Here is an 18,148-nt window from a genome sequence, read left to right as displayed (position 1 = left end):
ATTGCTTCACCGCACATTTTGTTTTGCTTTCTTTATTCATTGTTTATTGCTTTACAGTACAGCGAGCAGGTGTTAAACCTGCTAAAGAAAAATGCTTTTTATTAACACTATATGTTGGCATATTTGTGAATTATGTGTACAAATATATCTTTATTTCTCTTTCTCAAATCTCCTTTGAAATTCAAGAGGGTTTGTTTTTTTTTGGGGTTTTTTTTTGGAGTTGATTTTTTTTTTAATGCTGTAGTAGCAGAAGCCCATAGTGTTGTTGAGAGCTTTGTCCTTATTTCACAGATGCACTGGGAATTGTTTTTAATCTCCTTTCTGCTTTCCCATTACAGATGGTGATGACGACCCACAACTCTCCTGGGTGGCTTCATCTCCCTCCAGCAAAGATGTTGCATCACCCACTCAGATGATAGGAGATGGGTGTGATCTCGGCATCGGGGAGGAGGAAGGGGGGACTGGCCTGCCGTATCCCTGTCAGTTTTGTGATAAGTCCTTCATTCGCCTGAGCTACCTTAAAAGGCACGAGCAGATCCACAGTGACAAACTACCTTTCAAATGCACCTACTGTAGCAGGCTTTTTAAGCACAAGAGAAGTAGGGATCGCCACATAAAGCTTCACACGGGGGATAAAAAGTACCATTGCCACGAATGCGAGGCTGCGTTCTCTCGCAGCGACCATCTCAAAATTCACCTGAAAACCCACAGCTCCAGCAAACCATTCAAGTGTACTGTGTGTAAACGTGGGTTTTCATCTACCAGCTCATTGCAGAGTCACATGCAAGCTCATAAAAAGAACAAGGAACATATGGCAAAGACTGAGAAAGAGGTGAAGAAGGATGATTTTATGTGTGATTACTGTGAAGAGACATTCAGTCAGACAGAAGATTTGGAGAAGCACGTAATGACACGCCACCCACAGCTTTCCGAGAAGGCAGATTTGCAGTGTATTCATTGCCCTGAAGTATTTGTAGACGAAAACTCGCTGCTCTCACACATTCATCAAGCCCATGCCAACAAAAAACACAAGTGCCCTATGTGCCCGGAGCAGTTTTCTTCGGTGGAGGAAGTCTATTGCCACTTGGACAGCCACAGACAACCTGACTCCAGCAATCACAGCATCAGCCCTGACCCGGTCTTGGGGAGTGTGGCATCCATGAGCAGTGCAACTCCCGACTCCAGCGCGTCGGTGGAGAGAGGTTCCACCCCGGATTCGACCTTAAAGCCTTTGAGAGGACAAAAGAAAACCAGGTCTGTTGACAGAGAGGAAGGCCAGAACTGGTCTAAAGTTACTTACAGCTGCCCGTACTGCTCGAAGCGTGACTTCAACAGCCTTGCTGTTCTGGAGATCCATCTGAAGACCATTCATGCAGACAAACCTCAGCAAAGCCACACGTGCCAGATCTGCCTTGATTCCATGCCTACACTGTACAACTTGAATGAACACGTGAGAAAAGTGCACAAAAACCATGCCTATCCCATGATGCAGTTCAGCAACATTTCTGCCTTTCATTGTAATTACTGCCCGGAGATGTTTGCAGATATCAATAGCTTACAGGAACACATCCGCATTACTCACTGTGGCCCGAACGCTACCCCTCAAGATGGCAACAACGCTTTCTTCTGTAACCAGTGCTCCATGGGCTTTCTGACCGAAGCAACCTTGACTGAGCACATTCAGCAGACTCACTGCAATGTAGGAAATTCAAAATTGGATTCCCCTGTCATCCAGCCAACACAGTCTTTTATGGAAGTTTATTCATGCCCTTATTGCACAAACTCCCCCATTTTTGGCTCCATCCTGAAGCTTACAAAGCATATTAAAGAAAACCACAAGAACATTCCTCTGGCACACAATAAGAAGTCAAAAGCAGAGCAGAGTCCAGTTTCTTCTGATGTTGAAGTCTCTTCCCCTAAAAGGCAACGGCTTTCTGCTAGTGTAAACTCAGTGTCTAATGGTGAATACCCATGTAATCAGTGTGATCTAAAGTTCTCAAATTTTGAAAGTTTTCAAACCCATTTAAAGTTGCATTTGGAGCTGCTGTTGAGGAAACAGTCTTGCCCTCAGTGTAAAGAAGACTTTGATTCCCAGGAGTCTCTTCTGCAACATCTCACTGTGCATTATATGACAACTTCAACTCATTATGTGTGTGAGAGCTGTGACAAACAGTTTTCTTCAGTGGATGATTTGCAGAAGCATTTGTTGGACATGCATACTTTTGTGTTGTATCACTGTACCCTTTGCCAAGAAGTTTTTGATTCCAAGGTATCTATCCAAGTGCATCTGGCAGTCAAGCATAGCAATGAAAAGAAGATGTATCGTTGCACAGCCTGTAACTGGGATTTTAGGAAGGAGGTGGATCTCCAGATTCATGTGAAGCATAGTCACTTGGGGAATCCATCAAAGTCTCACAAGTGCATCTTCTGTGGTGAGACCTTTAGCACAGAGGTGGAACTGCAGTGCCATATCACAACCCACAGCAAAAAGTACAACTGCAAGTTCTGTAGCAAAGCTTTTCATGCCATCATCTTGCTTGAAAAGCACTTAAGGGAAAAGCATTGTGTTTTTGATGCTAGCGCTGAGAATGGTACAGCTAATGGCATGACCCCAACAAATAAGAAAACAGAAGGGGCAGATATCCAGAACATGTTAATGAAGAATCCAGATACTTCAAACAGTCATGAAGCCAGTGAGGATGACGTAGATGCATCTGAGCCCATGTATGGCTGTGACATTTGTGGGGCTGCCTACACCATGGAGGTCCTCTTGCAGAACCATCGTTTGAGAGATCATAACATCAGGCCCGGGGAGGATGACTGTTCTAGGAAGAAAGCAGAATTCATTAAAGGTAGCCACAAGTGTAACATCTGCTCAAGGACCTTTTTCTCGGAGAACGGCCTGAGAGAGCACATGCAGACCCATCGAGGCCCAGCTAAGCACTACATGTGCCCCATCTGTGGGGAACGCTTCCCATCACTCCTGACCCTGACGGAGCACAAAGTCACTCACAGCAAAAGTTTGGATACAGGGACATGTCGGATCTGCAAAATGCCGCTGCAGAGCGAGGAGGAATTTATTGAGCACTGCCAAATGCACCCAGATCTCAGAAACTCCCTCACCGGGTTTCGCTGTGTTGTGTGCATGCAGACCGTCACCTCTACCCTCGAGCTGAAAATTCATGGGACGTTCCATATGCAGAAATTGGCAGGAAACTCTGCGACCTCATCGCCCAACGGCCAGGCCTTGCAAAAACTCTACAAGTGTGCGTTGTGCTTGAAGGAGTTCCGGAATAAGCAGGACTTGGTAAAGTTGGATGTGAACGGCCTTCCCTATGGCCTGTGTGCTGGTTGCATGACCAGGAGCACCAATGGACAGTCTTCGGGCTTGACTCCACAGGAGGTGAACGAGAGGCCATGTGGCAGTCTGAGGTGTCCAGAGTGTAGTGTCAAATTTGAAAGTGCTGAAGACCTAGAGAGCCACATTCAGGTAGACCACCGAGACCTGACACCTGAGACTAGCGGCCAAAGGAAAGGTACCCAGACGTCCCCTGTTCCCAGAGTAAGTACAGCTGAACTTTAAAATGTCTGAGGGATAAAATGTAGACCTTCACTGTGAGAACTGATCTGATGTTATTAATTTTTTAAACTGTCACACTGTCACTGTATCAGTTTACTTGTGCTACTGAAGAACCCAACAGAGCAGGAGTAATGCCCATAGAAAAACTAGAAGTTGTTCAGCCTTGCAGCCTCCTTGATTCCTAGTGGCAGTTCATCAGATTTTTTTACCAAAAAACTGCTCTAGATTTACCAACAGAGAGCTGAGACACTTGAACAGTGGGGATAGGGTTGTCCATGGGTTCTGATTCTACTGAACTGGCAGATCTGGAAAAGCTGAGGCATTTTCAGGAAAAAAGGAGTCACTGGGTACTCAAAATGACCAAAAAAAATCCAATTGTGGTATTTGAGGAATGGGGTTATTTCTTACCAGGGAAATAATAATGAGCAGGAGAACACAGGAACTTTTGAGAAAAAATGTAGTGAATTTCCCCCTATTCCCCCAAATTCTCACTTAAAACAAACTTCTGTGCTAAAGAGCTTGTCCTTACGGATGTCTGTCAGAGTGAATGTTTTGAGGTTACTTGGATGTCTGTGTGCATACATGTGTGCTTGTGTGTGTGTGATTTTAAAAGTGATTTGAACAGAAACTGCTTCATGGCCCTTCCATAAGATAAGTAGTTTTCTTAGCAAATCTGGACGTTCTTGTCTAATGCAGATTACATAGAAGTGTGCTGTCCTTGAGGGTTCACAGATAGCCTGATTTCCCATTCCTTATACTTGGGAACATGCAGATCCAAGTAAGGTTCCAGAAGCCTACTCAGGAGATTAATATCATTTGCAGTTTATAGTCTTTTAAAATTATTTGTTGACGTTTTGGTTCAAGAATGGGCCAAGTCAGTCCTTCCTCTGTCAGGAACAGATGGAATGAGAAGTGGATTTTGGAAATCTTCTCAGGAGACCAACAGCAGACACATCTGAGTATTGATATCATCTGACATTTTTAATTAAACATGATGGGGTGAGATTTTCAAAAGTATCTAAGGAAATTAGGCACCCAACTCCTAATGAATAATTCCAGCCGTAGATGCCTGTTTATGTCAATCTGCTAATTAAAGCACCCACAAACACATTTTACTGAATTAAAAGAACCTGAAAATACCATACATTCAACTAGAGCACCAGAGGCTCAGTAAGTAAGAGAAGACCCTAAGTGTGTCCTGAGGATTTAGACTGAGATGCCTCCAACAGAGCTGGTGCAGGCTGTGCCCCCAGCAGGACTTGTTAGCTCGGGCTCAGTGCCAGCCCATGCTGGGCAGCCACGTCTGGCTGAGCTGAGCTGTGCATGGCCACACTGGAGAGGGGCACTGCCTGCCCCAGCTCTCTCTGGCCTCAGTGCCCCAATCCAGCTTTCTGAGCCAATCCCACAGAAAGTTTGATTTCTGGTTTTTGTTGTCCTTTCTTTTAGTAAAACCACTGGATATTGTTCCCTATGGGTGTGGTGAATGTGTGACTAAGCCTCCAGGCACACACACCTATTTTTGGTGAAGAATGAGGAATGGAAATAGGCCTCCTTTGGTGTGATAACTTTTGAGAGTTTGGCTGAGGTTCTGGCTAGGTCATTGTCCTTCCTCCTCCTCCTCCTCCTCAAGCCTTTCTTTCTAAATTCTTTAAAAACACCTCTGTTCTCTTAGGTAGGACTAATTCTTATTTCATATTGCTGTGTATGTAGCCTAAAGTACTACCTTTTGCTAGCAGAACACATTGCCATTTTCTGTCTTTTTTTCTTGCTTTAACTCTTTCTTTTCAGTGACAGTTTCCATACTTGTTCTCTCAGGGGAAAGTTACAAGTTCTTCAATGAGGTAAATGCTTTGAATTTCATCCCATGAGGAAAGTTCTCAGTTCCTTTGTAGAAGATAATGAACAATCAGCATTTGTGACGATGGCAAATGGTACCTTCAACCACTGTCTATGGCCTGCACATATGCTAATATCAGAGACCTTTATGGTGTGTATCCCAGGAATAGATATATTATTAGGAATAATTCATTATCTTACCCTTCATTATAGGTACAAGACCTGAATTCTGAAATCAGTTCACTTGAAAACTATTGGTGTTTCACTCAGGTTTCTCAAGACAATGAGTGCCCATTGTGTCTGCCTAGTACAGGGATTTTCAAAGAATTACTCTGTCTTTTAAATGGTGATAAATCTCTGTATTTCAAGAACAACATTTACTTAACTTCATTGGCTTCATAGCAAAGCTAAGAAAGTTGAACATCATCTCTCTTGTCACCTTCTTGGTGTGCTGCACACAGGTAAAATACCACTTTACTAGAGCAATCTCCAGCACACAATGCATGTAGAGTAATCTGCACATTTCCAGAGAAGGGCTACTTCTCTCTTGTTCTTGAGCACTTCTACATTTTCTTTTTTAAGCACTTTATTGATTTTTCTTTCTTAAATATAAAAGCAGTTGAAGATTAGGACAAGGTACAGTCAGAAAGAAAATACAGGTAGATGAGATTTTCAGTAGTGAGTATCTGTGTCAGAGTAAATAAGACTGAGCAAATGAAATCCAAGCAAATGGAAAAGATGATAATAACATTAAAAAATCTGTAACTTCTTTCAGTGTCAGAAATTGCTCCACTAACAGTTATACTTTTTGAATAGGAAGTGAATGTGGAAGACTAAAAGAATTTCAGAAAAAAACCTGAAATGAATATTTAACCCCAAACTGAAAGAAAGGAAGACAATAAATATTAACCCTTGATGAATAAAGAATATTTCGGAAGAAAAAAGTTAGAGAAACTGGATTCCTTTTTACTATGGGTATTTTTGTATATGCAAGTGAATATAGCACCGCAGAGGAAGTGTGTGAATATTTTATTATGTTTTGCTCTGATTTTTTACTATTGAATGATTGGAGGTTTTTCTCCTGAAAATCATTTGCAGACAGTTAGATGACCATGGAGAACTACTCAGAATTGCTTGGCAGTTTTGGGATACGGGGTTATTTTCATCCATAAGAATGAAAGAAACCCTTTGAAAATCCTGCTGTATTTTGTCTTCCTCAGTTACATTTTTAGCATGGCAAACAGGAAGAAATACCTGTGAATTCTCATAGAACCTTTGCTTCTAGGAATCCTACCTAGGATCCACTCATGTTGGTCAACAAGATAGATTTCCAGGCAAAGTTTTTGTCTTGTGTGTATCTCAACATTTGTAGTGGAGGATTTGTTTTTAGGAGAGTTTAAGTCAAGCCAGTGGTCTTTGGTAGGAAACATCACTGAGAGGAATAAATAAAATACATCTTAGTAGAAGATTGCTCTAACATCAGCTTTTGTTTGATTCTTGGCGTTTCTATGAGCTATTCTGTTTGGATAGGACTAAAGGGTTTTTTCAGATGAGCATCACAAATGACATTCCAGTGTCTGACACATGTATAGTTCAAGACCTTTTCTTGTTCTATTAAGATCTCATCAGAGGTAAAGCTTTCCTGGGTTTTCACATTTTTCTGTGCGCGGCAGCTTCAGTTTTGAATGCATTTTATTAATTCCTTTTAACATGCATTCTAGAAGAATGTGCATGTCTTGAGAAACATGACAAGTTGTTTAGGACTGAGATTTCTCATTGCCTGATACTGGAAACAGTCACATTTCAAGCTGTTCTTTCTCTTATTTTATACCATAGATATCATGAACAATGACTGTTTAACATTGACAATGGCAAATGCTTAGACTTCAGTTAAGTTTTCATCTTGAATGGTGTTACTATTTTTAGCACACCTAGGTTATTTGGGCTGAAGAAGCAAAGGAGGTAGCATAGAAAGTTGGAAGAATGAACCTTATTGTGTTCCCTTAGTCAGTTCCTTTCCTTGTGCACACTTTCTTGGACTCTATTCCTTCTCTTTGTTCTCCCCCCCACCCCTTCTCTTCCCTTGTAAATCCATTTGAATGGAGGAATATTTTCTTTGTAGAACAGGAAACCATTTCCAGATTTAAAGGAGGATAGTCTGGAAAACCCATGGGAACAATAGATACTTCAGAAAAGAAAACAGAACCCTCTGTTGTTATTACTGCAATTTTGTGCCAAGACTAGAATTAAATATCTTTACTTAATGGGAACTGAGCTCTCAGCTGAAGGCCTGTTCCTCTGGCCCCTTATGTCACCTAGATGCCATCACCTAGACTCTGTCAGCTCCTCAGAGTGTGGGCACCCTTGTCACCACTTGTGAAGAGAAAACTTCAGAAAGAGATAACAGATCCATTAATAATGTTCACAAAGCAAAAAAATGGTAGTAGAAGGTCATGTTTGGTACCACAATTAATACAACCTTGTGTTAAAGATAGTGCTTCCCATTTACTGGTGTATGTTTGGTGACATTCTTTAAAGACAGTCCTTGAGCCAAAAATCAGCTCTTCCATCTCTTGCACATATAGTTGGGTGCTAATCTAGCTATAGTTATTTTGAGGCCTGTATAAGGCTGATTATTAACCTCACTCCATATCAAGCAGGGTGCTCTGTCACAGGAGCCATCACCTTGGTTAAGCTGCTTTTTTGCATGTGTGGGTCTCAACTGAGGCTGAAGGTAATACTCAGAGGAAGTGTGAAATCTGCTGTCTTCTTTGAGGGGTGGACATGCCAGGCAGTGTTTTATAAGTTTGTGAAATGGTGTGGAGGAATTAGCACTGGGTCTCTGGGTAAACCAAGACATCCTGTCTCCAGATCTGTTAGTGAGTAGCTTTCAGAAGCACCAAAATCAATTAAAAAAATGAGTCATTTGTCTGTGTTCAATATAACTTTAAAGGCTTAAAACAGAGTGGGGCTGAGATATTGTCCTCTTTAGCTAGTTACTGAGGGAACCCTCATTACAGAGATAAGCGCTGGACAAGGCACAGAACTCAGCTTTGAAGTTTGAAAGATGAGGAAGGTTTCAAGTTTTACATGTGACCACATGAATCGGTCACTGCCCAATCCTGTTTTTCTCTTCCAAGGTTTTTTTGTGTTTTCTTTTGTTTTTAAAGTGAAGAGCCCTCAGCATGTGTATGGCAGTGTGTTTGAGAGGACATGTGGACGTATGTGTGCTGTGCTTGTCTGCCAGAATAGATTCCCCAGAAAGAGCACTGCAGAAATCCAGCTGCTTTTCCATTAACAGCCTTGATTTCCGAATGGACTCCAGGAGGATACTTTCTTGAGCCGCCTAGGGATAACTAGCCAATCCAAACTATTTCCTTTTCTATGGTTGGCTGTGTCAGCTTTCGGCCAATGGAGTTTAGCCTTCTTCCTATTATCATGTTAATCACCCATTGTTATCTGAGCCCAGAAAGCTCTGCCTATGTGCAAACACATACTGTGTGCAGAATTCATGGAATACACATAGCATCCATAGACTGGTGCATTTGTTATTATGGTATTACAGCATGTTCATTAACCTCCAGCAGGCTAACTTGTTGCCATTGATGACATGGGAAGTAGTTAAGAAGCTCTTGGCAGCACCTAATTTGTTCTTTCCTCAGCAGGTGCTCGAGGAAATTGGATCCCATGCACAGAGGGGGTGACAGCAACTCCTCTGTTTAACTCCAAACTTCTGACTTATCACTGCTGTCCTAAAAATGGGATTCTGTACCTGGGTGTGGGATGGAGGCTGTGAGAAAAAGTATTGTGCATCTAAACATACACAAAAAGTACCCACGAAAAATATTTTGCTTCAAAAATGTTAAGAGGGTGTTGTTTACTGAGTTGGGTTTCGCAGTGCTGTTGGCTTGGGGTTCTCATCCATTCCTCAGCTAACTGGGCTTGTGGTCAGCACGTGGAGATTTCTTGTACATTCTGCTGCCATCAACTCTAGCCATGAGGACACAGACTGCATGGTCATGCTCATGCCTAGAGGCAAGTGTTGAAGTAGGAGCTATTCTCCAGAAAGAAGTAGGCACAAAAGGCCCAATTTTTCTAAATTACACATCAAAAGATGTCTATTTAGATAGCATATTCCCATGCAGTAGATGAGCATGTACTTTAGACCAAAGCACCAGTCTCCTCCCTTGGGAAATAAGAGTTTTTGCAAGTGTACAAAGCCTTTATGGTTGGGGTGGGTTTTTTTTTCTCCTGACTTGAATGTCTAACTTTTCAACATGCATTTTAATTTCTGCAAATGGTTTCTCGGAATTTTTCATGTCATGTTGCACAAGTACAGACACCACTGTCAATCTGAGTGCAAACCCCATTTTCCCTGTTTGAATAAATGGTTCATGTAATTGCCTCTTCAGACTGTCTCCTGACTTCTGTAGCTAGGCCTCCCTGGTATGGCTTTGAGATGGAGAAAATATCAACAGACTGTGCTAGGAAACAGTTCTGTGTGGTAATGCAGTTTTTCCAGATTTCTGATGGGAAACCAATATAAAATGTATTTTTCCCTTCACTTCCTCAAGTAACTATAGGTGCTCTGCCTACTGTATTTTGAGTTGAATGAAAGGTGGATTTTTTTTTGAGAAAATTGATCTGATTCTGAAAACAGTTACTTTTCTGTCTTTTGTTTCACTCTGTGGGAATTTTACTGCCATGGGTCAAATGACAGAGACAATCTTGTTACGGCTCAAGTAGTCAGTCAGATTTTCAGGTAGTATGATTAGAAAAATTTTAAGTTGAAGTTAAAATTTCTCCTAAAGCAGGTTGTTAATTAGAGATTGTATTGATGGTCCCAGAAAAGCTTGGCCTGGGGATATATGAGCAAAAAAGGCCTCAGTGGAGGAAATTTGAAGCATGTAACATGCTAAATTCATGATCACACTTGCCTTATGCTACAGTGCAGTTTTCTCTAATCTCTTTTTGGTTATTAAACAGAAAAAGACCTATCAATGCATCAAGTGCCAGATGACCTTTGAGAATGAGAGAGAGATACAAATCCATGTCGCTAACCATATGATTGGTAAGACATTCTTTACACTAGGCCACTCATTGGCTGCTTGTTTTTTGCTACTCTTTGAAATTCACTATTCTAATAACTTGTTAATATTCATGCTGTTATTAATTTTTTTTTATTTTCCAAGGCGAATGATTTTGATGTAATGATTCTTCACTTCAAAGCTTTTTAAATATGTGGTTGTAAAAGTGTTACTGCTGAGCTTTTTTTCCTTATCCTTTTGAGTCCTCATGTAGCATTTTCATTTATATTAAAATCAAACTTTTGACAGTATCTTCCATTTGATAGCATAAATTTCTCTCTATCTGTGTAAAAAGTACTTGCCAGTTGTCAACCACTTAGGAGCAATTATGTTTCAATTTTGTATGTCATGACATTGAATAGATGTAACTGCTAGCATTTTCCCAGCTAAGTGTGGTGAATTCCTGAGGAACATTGTCAAAACAAAACACTTACAGAGTTATTTCAGTGAGTTTTTTTCTTATTTTTGCAACAATTCTGGACTTCAGAAAGTTCAACTTCTCAGACATACGAGTGTTTTAAAAATCAGTCCTTTCTGCCTGCTACTACAGTCCTGTCACAAGAGTTAGTAAAAGCATCATTGTGATCTGATGGGTTGTATTTCTGCTGCAGCTGTATGATTGCTTTTCTGATCAACACAGAAATGTTTTTCCTGTCTGTACAGATGTTATAAATGTATGTGTTGCCCAAGAGGTCAGTTTATTTTGATTCATAGACCACAAGGAGTTACTTACACATGCCACTGTAGGCATATGTTGGATGAGACCCTACAAGGACTCTACAGTGCTGTCTGTCTGTCTCATATGTTCACATGCAGCATTTATCTCCCATAAGCATAATGGTTTTCCTTCAACATGTTTAGGAAATTATTCTCCCATCAATTCAGGTATGTAACTCCTATTAGCTTTGAAGTGGATTATGCATAAATACCAGAGAGAGAGAGAAATATGGACTGACAGAGTCTTCCAACCTGCACCCCCAAATGAAAAATATGTGTCAGTCACAATAATTTTCATTTGAGAGCCAGGCAGGAGTGCTAAGTTAGTGTCAAGCAGGTTAAGATGAAGATATCTAAAAATGTTTGCTTTTGTAGCAGGTGTTAATGTAATCTCTTGTTTGCAGGCTTGAAGAGAGAAATCCTTGTTAATTGGACCATAGTGATTTCATGTAGTTCTTGTTAGATTTTTTTTTTAAGGAAAGAAGTCCTTAGGCAAGCTTAGCACTTGTTTCAACTTAATTTGTGATCCAGTAGCTAATAAATTATTTTTCAATGCAAAGGTCATGAAGTGCTGAGTTGAGGTTCTGCTTGATTTGAAAGGGGAATTATTTTTCCTGTTGGAAAGATGCAATTTCTTAATTTCCCACTAACTGGTGTGTGAAGTTTATTTATGTGTACCCCCAAATTAGTGCTGTCTGGAATAAAGCACAATGATACATATGACTTTACAAGGTTCACTATTAGTCCTGTTGGAAAGCAACAGTCGTAGAAGGTATAGGAATCTGAGAAAAGTGTGGTGCTGCTGTTTGTGAAAACTGTACCCATTGTTTCCTTGAAGCTGTACATAAGTTATTATATATATTTGGAAGAGCTCTATATGAATACAAAGGTGCATATGAGCCCAGATCTATACACCTAGAACATTGTAAAGACCAGGACATGGTAAGGACATGTGTGATTATTCCACTGAGGTGTCATATCTTCTTGTTGCTCAGCTGATGTGCAGACTAAGGATGTTCATTAAGTTCAGGTCATCACATCTTCTAATGGTGCAGTTTAGAAAAGAGTGAAGTGCAGAAACCTCTAATATGGAGCCAGACTTCCTCCCACTCTGGAACTCTCCGTTCAGGACATGTGACTGCTTCTGGAAAGGTGTTGTCAGTGAGTCTGCTTGCTGGTGTTCACTGGTATTTGTTCTTTACTGGGGAACACTGAAGGGAAAAGGAGAGGCTAGATGTCACCATTTCTCCAGCAATAAATGCTGTGCAAATTCTTGGTGTTAATTTGCATAGTCCTGAGTCAGTAATAGCAAGGAGAGTGATGGGCTGCCTCTTGGGCTTGTTTCTGTGCCCTTTGGTCACAGCCTGAGAGCTTTTTTCCCTTATTCAGGCCTTAGGAGAGACTGGCACATGCCTCCTTACTGCTCAGGCTGGTTTCTCTCTTATAAAATAAGGGGTGCAAGAGTTTCCCTTCTCTGCGTAGACCAAGTCTAGCCAGATGAGCAGTGAGAGAAGGAGGCTAATATAGCTGTTTCTGCAGCCCAGGTCTATTTCAAAGGGATTATAAATGTCATCAATTTAAGCTCTACAGATGAGGATTTGTTTATGCTGGGGGGACACTGAGATTGCAGAGTGAACTTACTGGAGGAGCTTGCCCTCAGACTGTGTGTCCTCAGGAGTTTAGGGCTGGCCTCATCTCAATGAACTTGTATCTGTCTAAAATTAAGGTGTCTGGTTTAATATAGTCATTGACATGCTGTCTGGGGAAAATGAATGATTGATACCAATCTAAGATAAGAGTTAGAGTAGGATAAGCATTTCCAGGGAGAGATTTTTATCTCTCTTTTGAATTTGAGGTGAGCCAAGACAATGAAGTTAGCCTTGACATGTAATTTTTAGGTAAAAAATCCCTTGGCTTTGATAATCCAAGACCTCTCAGCAGCACTTTTTTTCTCATACTTTGAGAAACACAAAATCAATAGTCAAGATATCCTAAGCACTTGCTTACAGTTCTATTCTGCTCAAGTGACTGTCAACAAAGGAATCCCTGCTCTGTAGCACTGATGCATCTTAAGTATCAGTGTCCATAATATGATTAAAGAATTCAATTATTTCTGACATCATAGTCTTAAAAACTGCATCCAGCAGCTCCTCAGTCTGGAGTCGGAGGCCCTGTTCATAATTCATGGAGGTAGGGGGTTTATTTTTTTCAAAGCAGTATGCAGGGAATTTCCAGTGCTACTCCCACACACTGCTTTGAAAAATTACCCTTCTGCACTCTAGCCTTTCATATCCTGTGCACAAACACAGAGGCACATTGGGTCCTGCACAGAGTCCCCAGGGAAGGAGCAGGCTGGATACATCCCCAGAGGAGGGAAACGGGCGATGTTTTGTTTCAGTTTGTGCTGGGGCCTGTAGGAGGGCTGTGTGCTGCAGAACAGACCTGCTCAGCTGGGCTTAGCCAGGAAGGGATCTGTTTAGGAAGGTTTTCAGCTGTGTGTGTGTGTGGGGGGCAGTTCAGGTTGGAATTTTTAGAGAGCAGTGCTCTTTGAAACATTGCACCAATTGGGGCTCCTTTGAAACATTTCCATGCCCGCAGAAAGGGGATCCCCCTTTGAAACATTTACAGGCATTGGGGAGTCCACCTGGGACTATATCAAAAACTTTCAGTAGTTCTTGCTGCCTCTGTACTTGCTTACCTCCTGTTGCGCTGACCTGGCAATGTTTAAAGCTTCTCCCCCTTATCTCCTCACCTACCACTGCCTCTGATGTGCAGTGTCTATTAGATGCAGGGGAGGATGGGAGTGCTCAGCCATGGGCTCTACGGGGGGCACTGAGCAGCCACAAGCATGGAAATCTGTCAGTGCAGCCTCTCCCCAGTGGCTGTAGGAGCTGTGGAACTTCAGTCTCCATCACTGGGGCCACTGCTGAATCCCCATGGCATGTGAGCAGTGACTGCTCCCATCCTGCTCTGCCAAGGGAAACTCACACTGAGCCCTGCTCATAGAACATAGGGCTTAGGCCCAGGGTTTTCCTGTTGGGTTTTTACAGCTGTGCTGTTCCCAGACAGTCTGGGTGCCATAATTCATATTTTTCAGGGTGCACAAAATTCCACAGACTTGTTCTCCAAGTGGGTCAGGTTGCCCAGTATCAAGGGGAAGCACATTCAGATCCCTGCCAGAGTTCTCAGCTGTTTGGGTAGGAGAAGTGGACATACAGTACTTCTCTCTGTCTTGGTTAGATGAGGGATGTTTTCCATTTATTGTTCAGAGAAGATGAGCAACTGTCCCAACCCTTCTTTCTCCCATTTTCCAAGAAAGTCTCCTGGCAAACATGCACGGGAAACTCAACTGGTGCTCAGTGAGTGCTGGAACATGGGAAATAATGATTCCTGGTCTGTGCTGTGACACTGGGATTGTCCTAACACTCATCCTGCCTCTGGCTCCAAAGGAGTGTGTTTGTGGGCTGGTGAGAAGCTGTCTGAGTCCTTGGAGCTCAGTAGAGCCCTTCCCTGGGGTCATTCCTGTCCTTCCCCGTGCAATTGCCAGTGCTCTCAGTCCAGACTGATGTCTGAATGCTGGTGAGCAGGGAGGGAGGGAGGGAGGGAGTGCAGGCTGGATGTGCTGCAGTGTGTGCAGTGCAGAGCTTGAGGCCCTGTTTGAGCTTTGGGAGCCACAGGGGACAAAGGGGAGTGCTGAAGGGAAAGCTTCCAGAAGTCACAGTGAAACTGTTCAGTAGTCTGGTTCCTGAGCTGCAGTCTGGGTAAATACCTCCCTGTTTGATGTGATGAGGACGACCAGGTTAAACACTGTGTTTGGAGGAACGGGGAGAGTTTTGAGTACTGCCCTAAGCCATGGCATATCATACATTGTATGTAGCATAGGACTCCAAGTATCTTAATTACCTTTCCTGCCCTTGGAGATCATGTTTCAAGTTCTGGAAACACTCTGCCAGAATTAAACACAAAGAGAAAGGAAAACATCCATCCACAGTTAGATTTTTTTTTTTTAACAAATGCATGCAAGTATTCTAAAGAAAAAAGCAGCCAACTATAGGTTTGTTATTTCATTAACATTTTAAAATAACAAGTTTGCTGCTCAAAAGAGATCAAGTTGCAACAATAACTGCAGAATCATTTTCTAAAAAGCAGCAATTTACAAAGCTGATTTTTATGTTTGAAAGAATCATCAGTTGATAACAAGCTCAGTCACTGGGATGAAACCAGTGAAGGGGCTGAGATAGCATTCAAAATCAAACATAAATCAATAAATTCCCACTTAGATTTTCCTCTTCTATTTAAAAATTGAAGCAAACAGTTTTATCTTTTGATTTATCTTTCATAGTTTTCATAAATTCAGGTCTTAACAAAATTGCTAATTTATATATTATGTGAATAAAATTTTGAATCATTTTGGATGGCATTGAGCTCCTGTCATGGTAGATTCTGAGTTCATGTGATGAGGATGTAGGTAAGGATCATTTTTGCAGTACTGACTTTTATACATGTGAAAAGTCTAGCCCTAGGCACCTCTGATGAGGATGTGAAGCATTTCTGATACTCAGGCCTGGTCTTGTGAAGCACTTTGTTCCTCATTCTCATTGAGTTGAGGACAGCTAATGCTTCTCAAAATCTCACTTATAATAAAACATATTTTATTTTACATGAAAGAAATTTAGTCAATACTGGAAAAAGGGCAGCTTTAATTCTTGTAAACCTCCCATTTTTCCTGCATGTGTTGTTAACACAGTACTCAAATTCTATTTGATTTAAAGTTTAAGGATGCTATTTGTGTTCAAGAAATGAGTGAACATGACATTTAGTGTCATGGTTGAGTTGACACTGTGGTGGTCAGTCAAAGGCTGGAGGTGATGATCTCAGAGGTCTTTTCCAACCCAAATGGTTCTGTGATTTTTGGGAAAAATCTTCTTTACTCTAAGGGTGGTGAGACACTGGCACAGGTTGCCCAGGGACGTGGTGGCTGCCCTGACCCTGGTGGTGTTCAATCCAGGCTGGATGAGCCTTGAGCAACCTGAGCTAGTGAGGAGGTGTCCCTGCCCAGGGCAGGGGTTGGGGCTGGATGATCTGTAAGGTTCATTCCAACCCCTAAATTCTATGATTCTATGATTCTGTTTGGTAAACACATTCCCTTCCATTACCATACTGTGATGACTTTTTGTCCAGAGACAAAGCTGTTCAATTCATGAGGGAAACTCTTTAGACCTAAGCACTGCTGTTAGTTAAAGCATATACATGGTAGCAATGATATTGACATTGGAAAGCACTATCTTGGTAATAGCTTTCAGGAATTAAGGCAAATAAAAATGTGCCAGATTGTTTTTGAAGCATTATTTGCAAATTATCAACAGGAACATATTTCTGGACTCAACAGCCGAATGTGTGAATTAATTATGGACACATTAGGAACTCAGAAATGTTTTTTTAACTTTGATGTTTGTAAAGCATATTCTAAGTAATTGCTCTTTTAATGCAGAAGTGAAGGTACAACCTTCCTATATTTACCCAGAGCTTGCTTCAATATCCAGTTCTATGTGGACTTGCCCTAATGAGGCTTTCATTTTGCAGTGGCTGCCTGTTGTGAAAGACTAATTTTAGGGGGAAAAAGGGATAATTTTAGGGGAAAAAAAGGCTAAGTGTACTAACCTTAAGAGATGAACAACATGCATGATGTCTCCACACTCACATGTGGAGAACCTTAATCCCAGTGGGTGCAAGTGCCATGGGATACCTGGAGTGATGCTGCCAGAGGCTTCGCCCAAGCTGAGCTTGCTGCTGGTTTAGGCTCTTGGGCAGAGGGATCTTATGCTTATGCCAGTAGGTTCTCCTGTTATTTTGTCCACCTGTAAGCTCTTGTCTGGTTTTCCATGTGTTCCTTAGCTTTAACTACTTGTGGAAGTGGTTAAACACTGTGATGGGTTGAGTGTATCAAAGGCTAGAAATGTTTCCTTTTGAAAGCCACACTTTTTTTGCCAGTGTAGTCACACTGAAAGCCAAGTTGCCATTGCTAACAGGCAGAATTAGCTCTCTTCAGTATAAACAACATTGATCTTTAATATAATCTGTTACTTAATTGGTCTCTTACTTTGAAAATGTTTTCAAAACATTACATTTTTACTGTTCCTTCCTTTCTAAGGCTGGAAAATTCATCTTAATAATTTTATCCAGTTGTGCTGTGCAGATGTGGCCTCCTGCAATTGTTATCTCTGCATATTTGTTCGTACAAATTACTCCATTTCATGAGAATGTATTTTGTTTTGCTTGTTTATCTATCAGGAAAGAAATAACATTTCCCTTAATATATTCATTCACATATTCCTTTTGCATTTTTCATTTCATTTACAACATGGTAACAGTAGTTCAGTTTTCACTGACAATTTTATAGCTGCTATGAAAACATTCCTGTTTTGCATGATACATGCATAATCGGCTCTGATCACAGTTTTACATTACTTTCATTCTTTCTTAACCATGTTAAGATTCCTTACAGCCTCCAAACTCAATTTTCATATGCAGTGGTGATTACACCTGTTTAAACATTTTCCTGGTAGTTTCATATTTATTCATAAAGGGAGCTGTTGATAAAACACCTTTCCTGCAATCAGTCTGAGTTTTAAGTGTGATATTTCTTCAAAGTTATCATTAGCAAGCATCTCAGTCTTGTCCCAACCTTTCAACATCAGTTAGGCAGTGTAGCAAAAAATGTTGGTCTTCTGTAAACTTTGCCCTCTGTAGAAGTAATTTTTCTGAAAGTGTTACTTGGTCTTCATTTTATTACTGCTATTAGCCTTGAAAGCTGTTGTATGTTTCTATTTAAGAGTCTGCAGAGATGCTTTCTGCCTTGCTCTCAGATATTTTATGAGTGTGGTCATGTATTTCTAAGTTAGCAAATATTTCTTAGCTCCTCTTTGCT

The 18,148-nt window shown here is 41.2% G+C and overlaps 1 protein-coding gene across 1 annotated transcript; it reads left to right on the top strand.

The window, feature by feature from the left end:
- Positions 1–337: 337 nt before the first annotated feature.
- Positions 338–10,487, top strand: ZNF423 (zinc finger protein 423; the record flags this gene model as incomplete). The annotated part of the gene is made up of 2 exons (XM_009081136.1): positions 338–3,562; positions 10,403–10,487. Coding segments are annotated over exons 1-2 (3,235 nt in total), but the record flags the coding sequence as incomplete, so codon positions are not given.
- Between the last annotated feature and the right edge of the window lie 7,661 nt (positions 10,488–18,148).

The sequence above is a fragment of the Acanthisitta chloris genome, unplaced genomic scaffold (assembly GCF_000695815.1).
Source record: "Acanthisitta chloris isolate BGI_N310 unplaced genomic scaffold, ASM69581v1 scaffold11508, whole genome shotgun sequence".
Classification (NCBI taxonomy): domain Eukaryota; kingdom Metazoa; phylum Chordata; class Aves; order Passeriformes; family Acanthisittidae; genus Acanthisitta; species Acanthisitta chloris.
The sequence above is the reverse complement of the archived record's forward strand: the minus strand, read 5'-3'. Positions and strand labels throughout refer to the sequence as shown.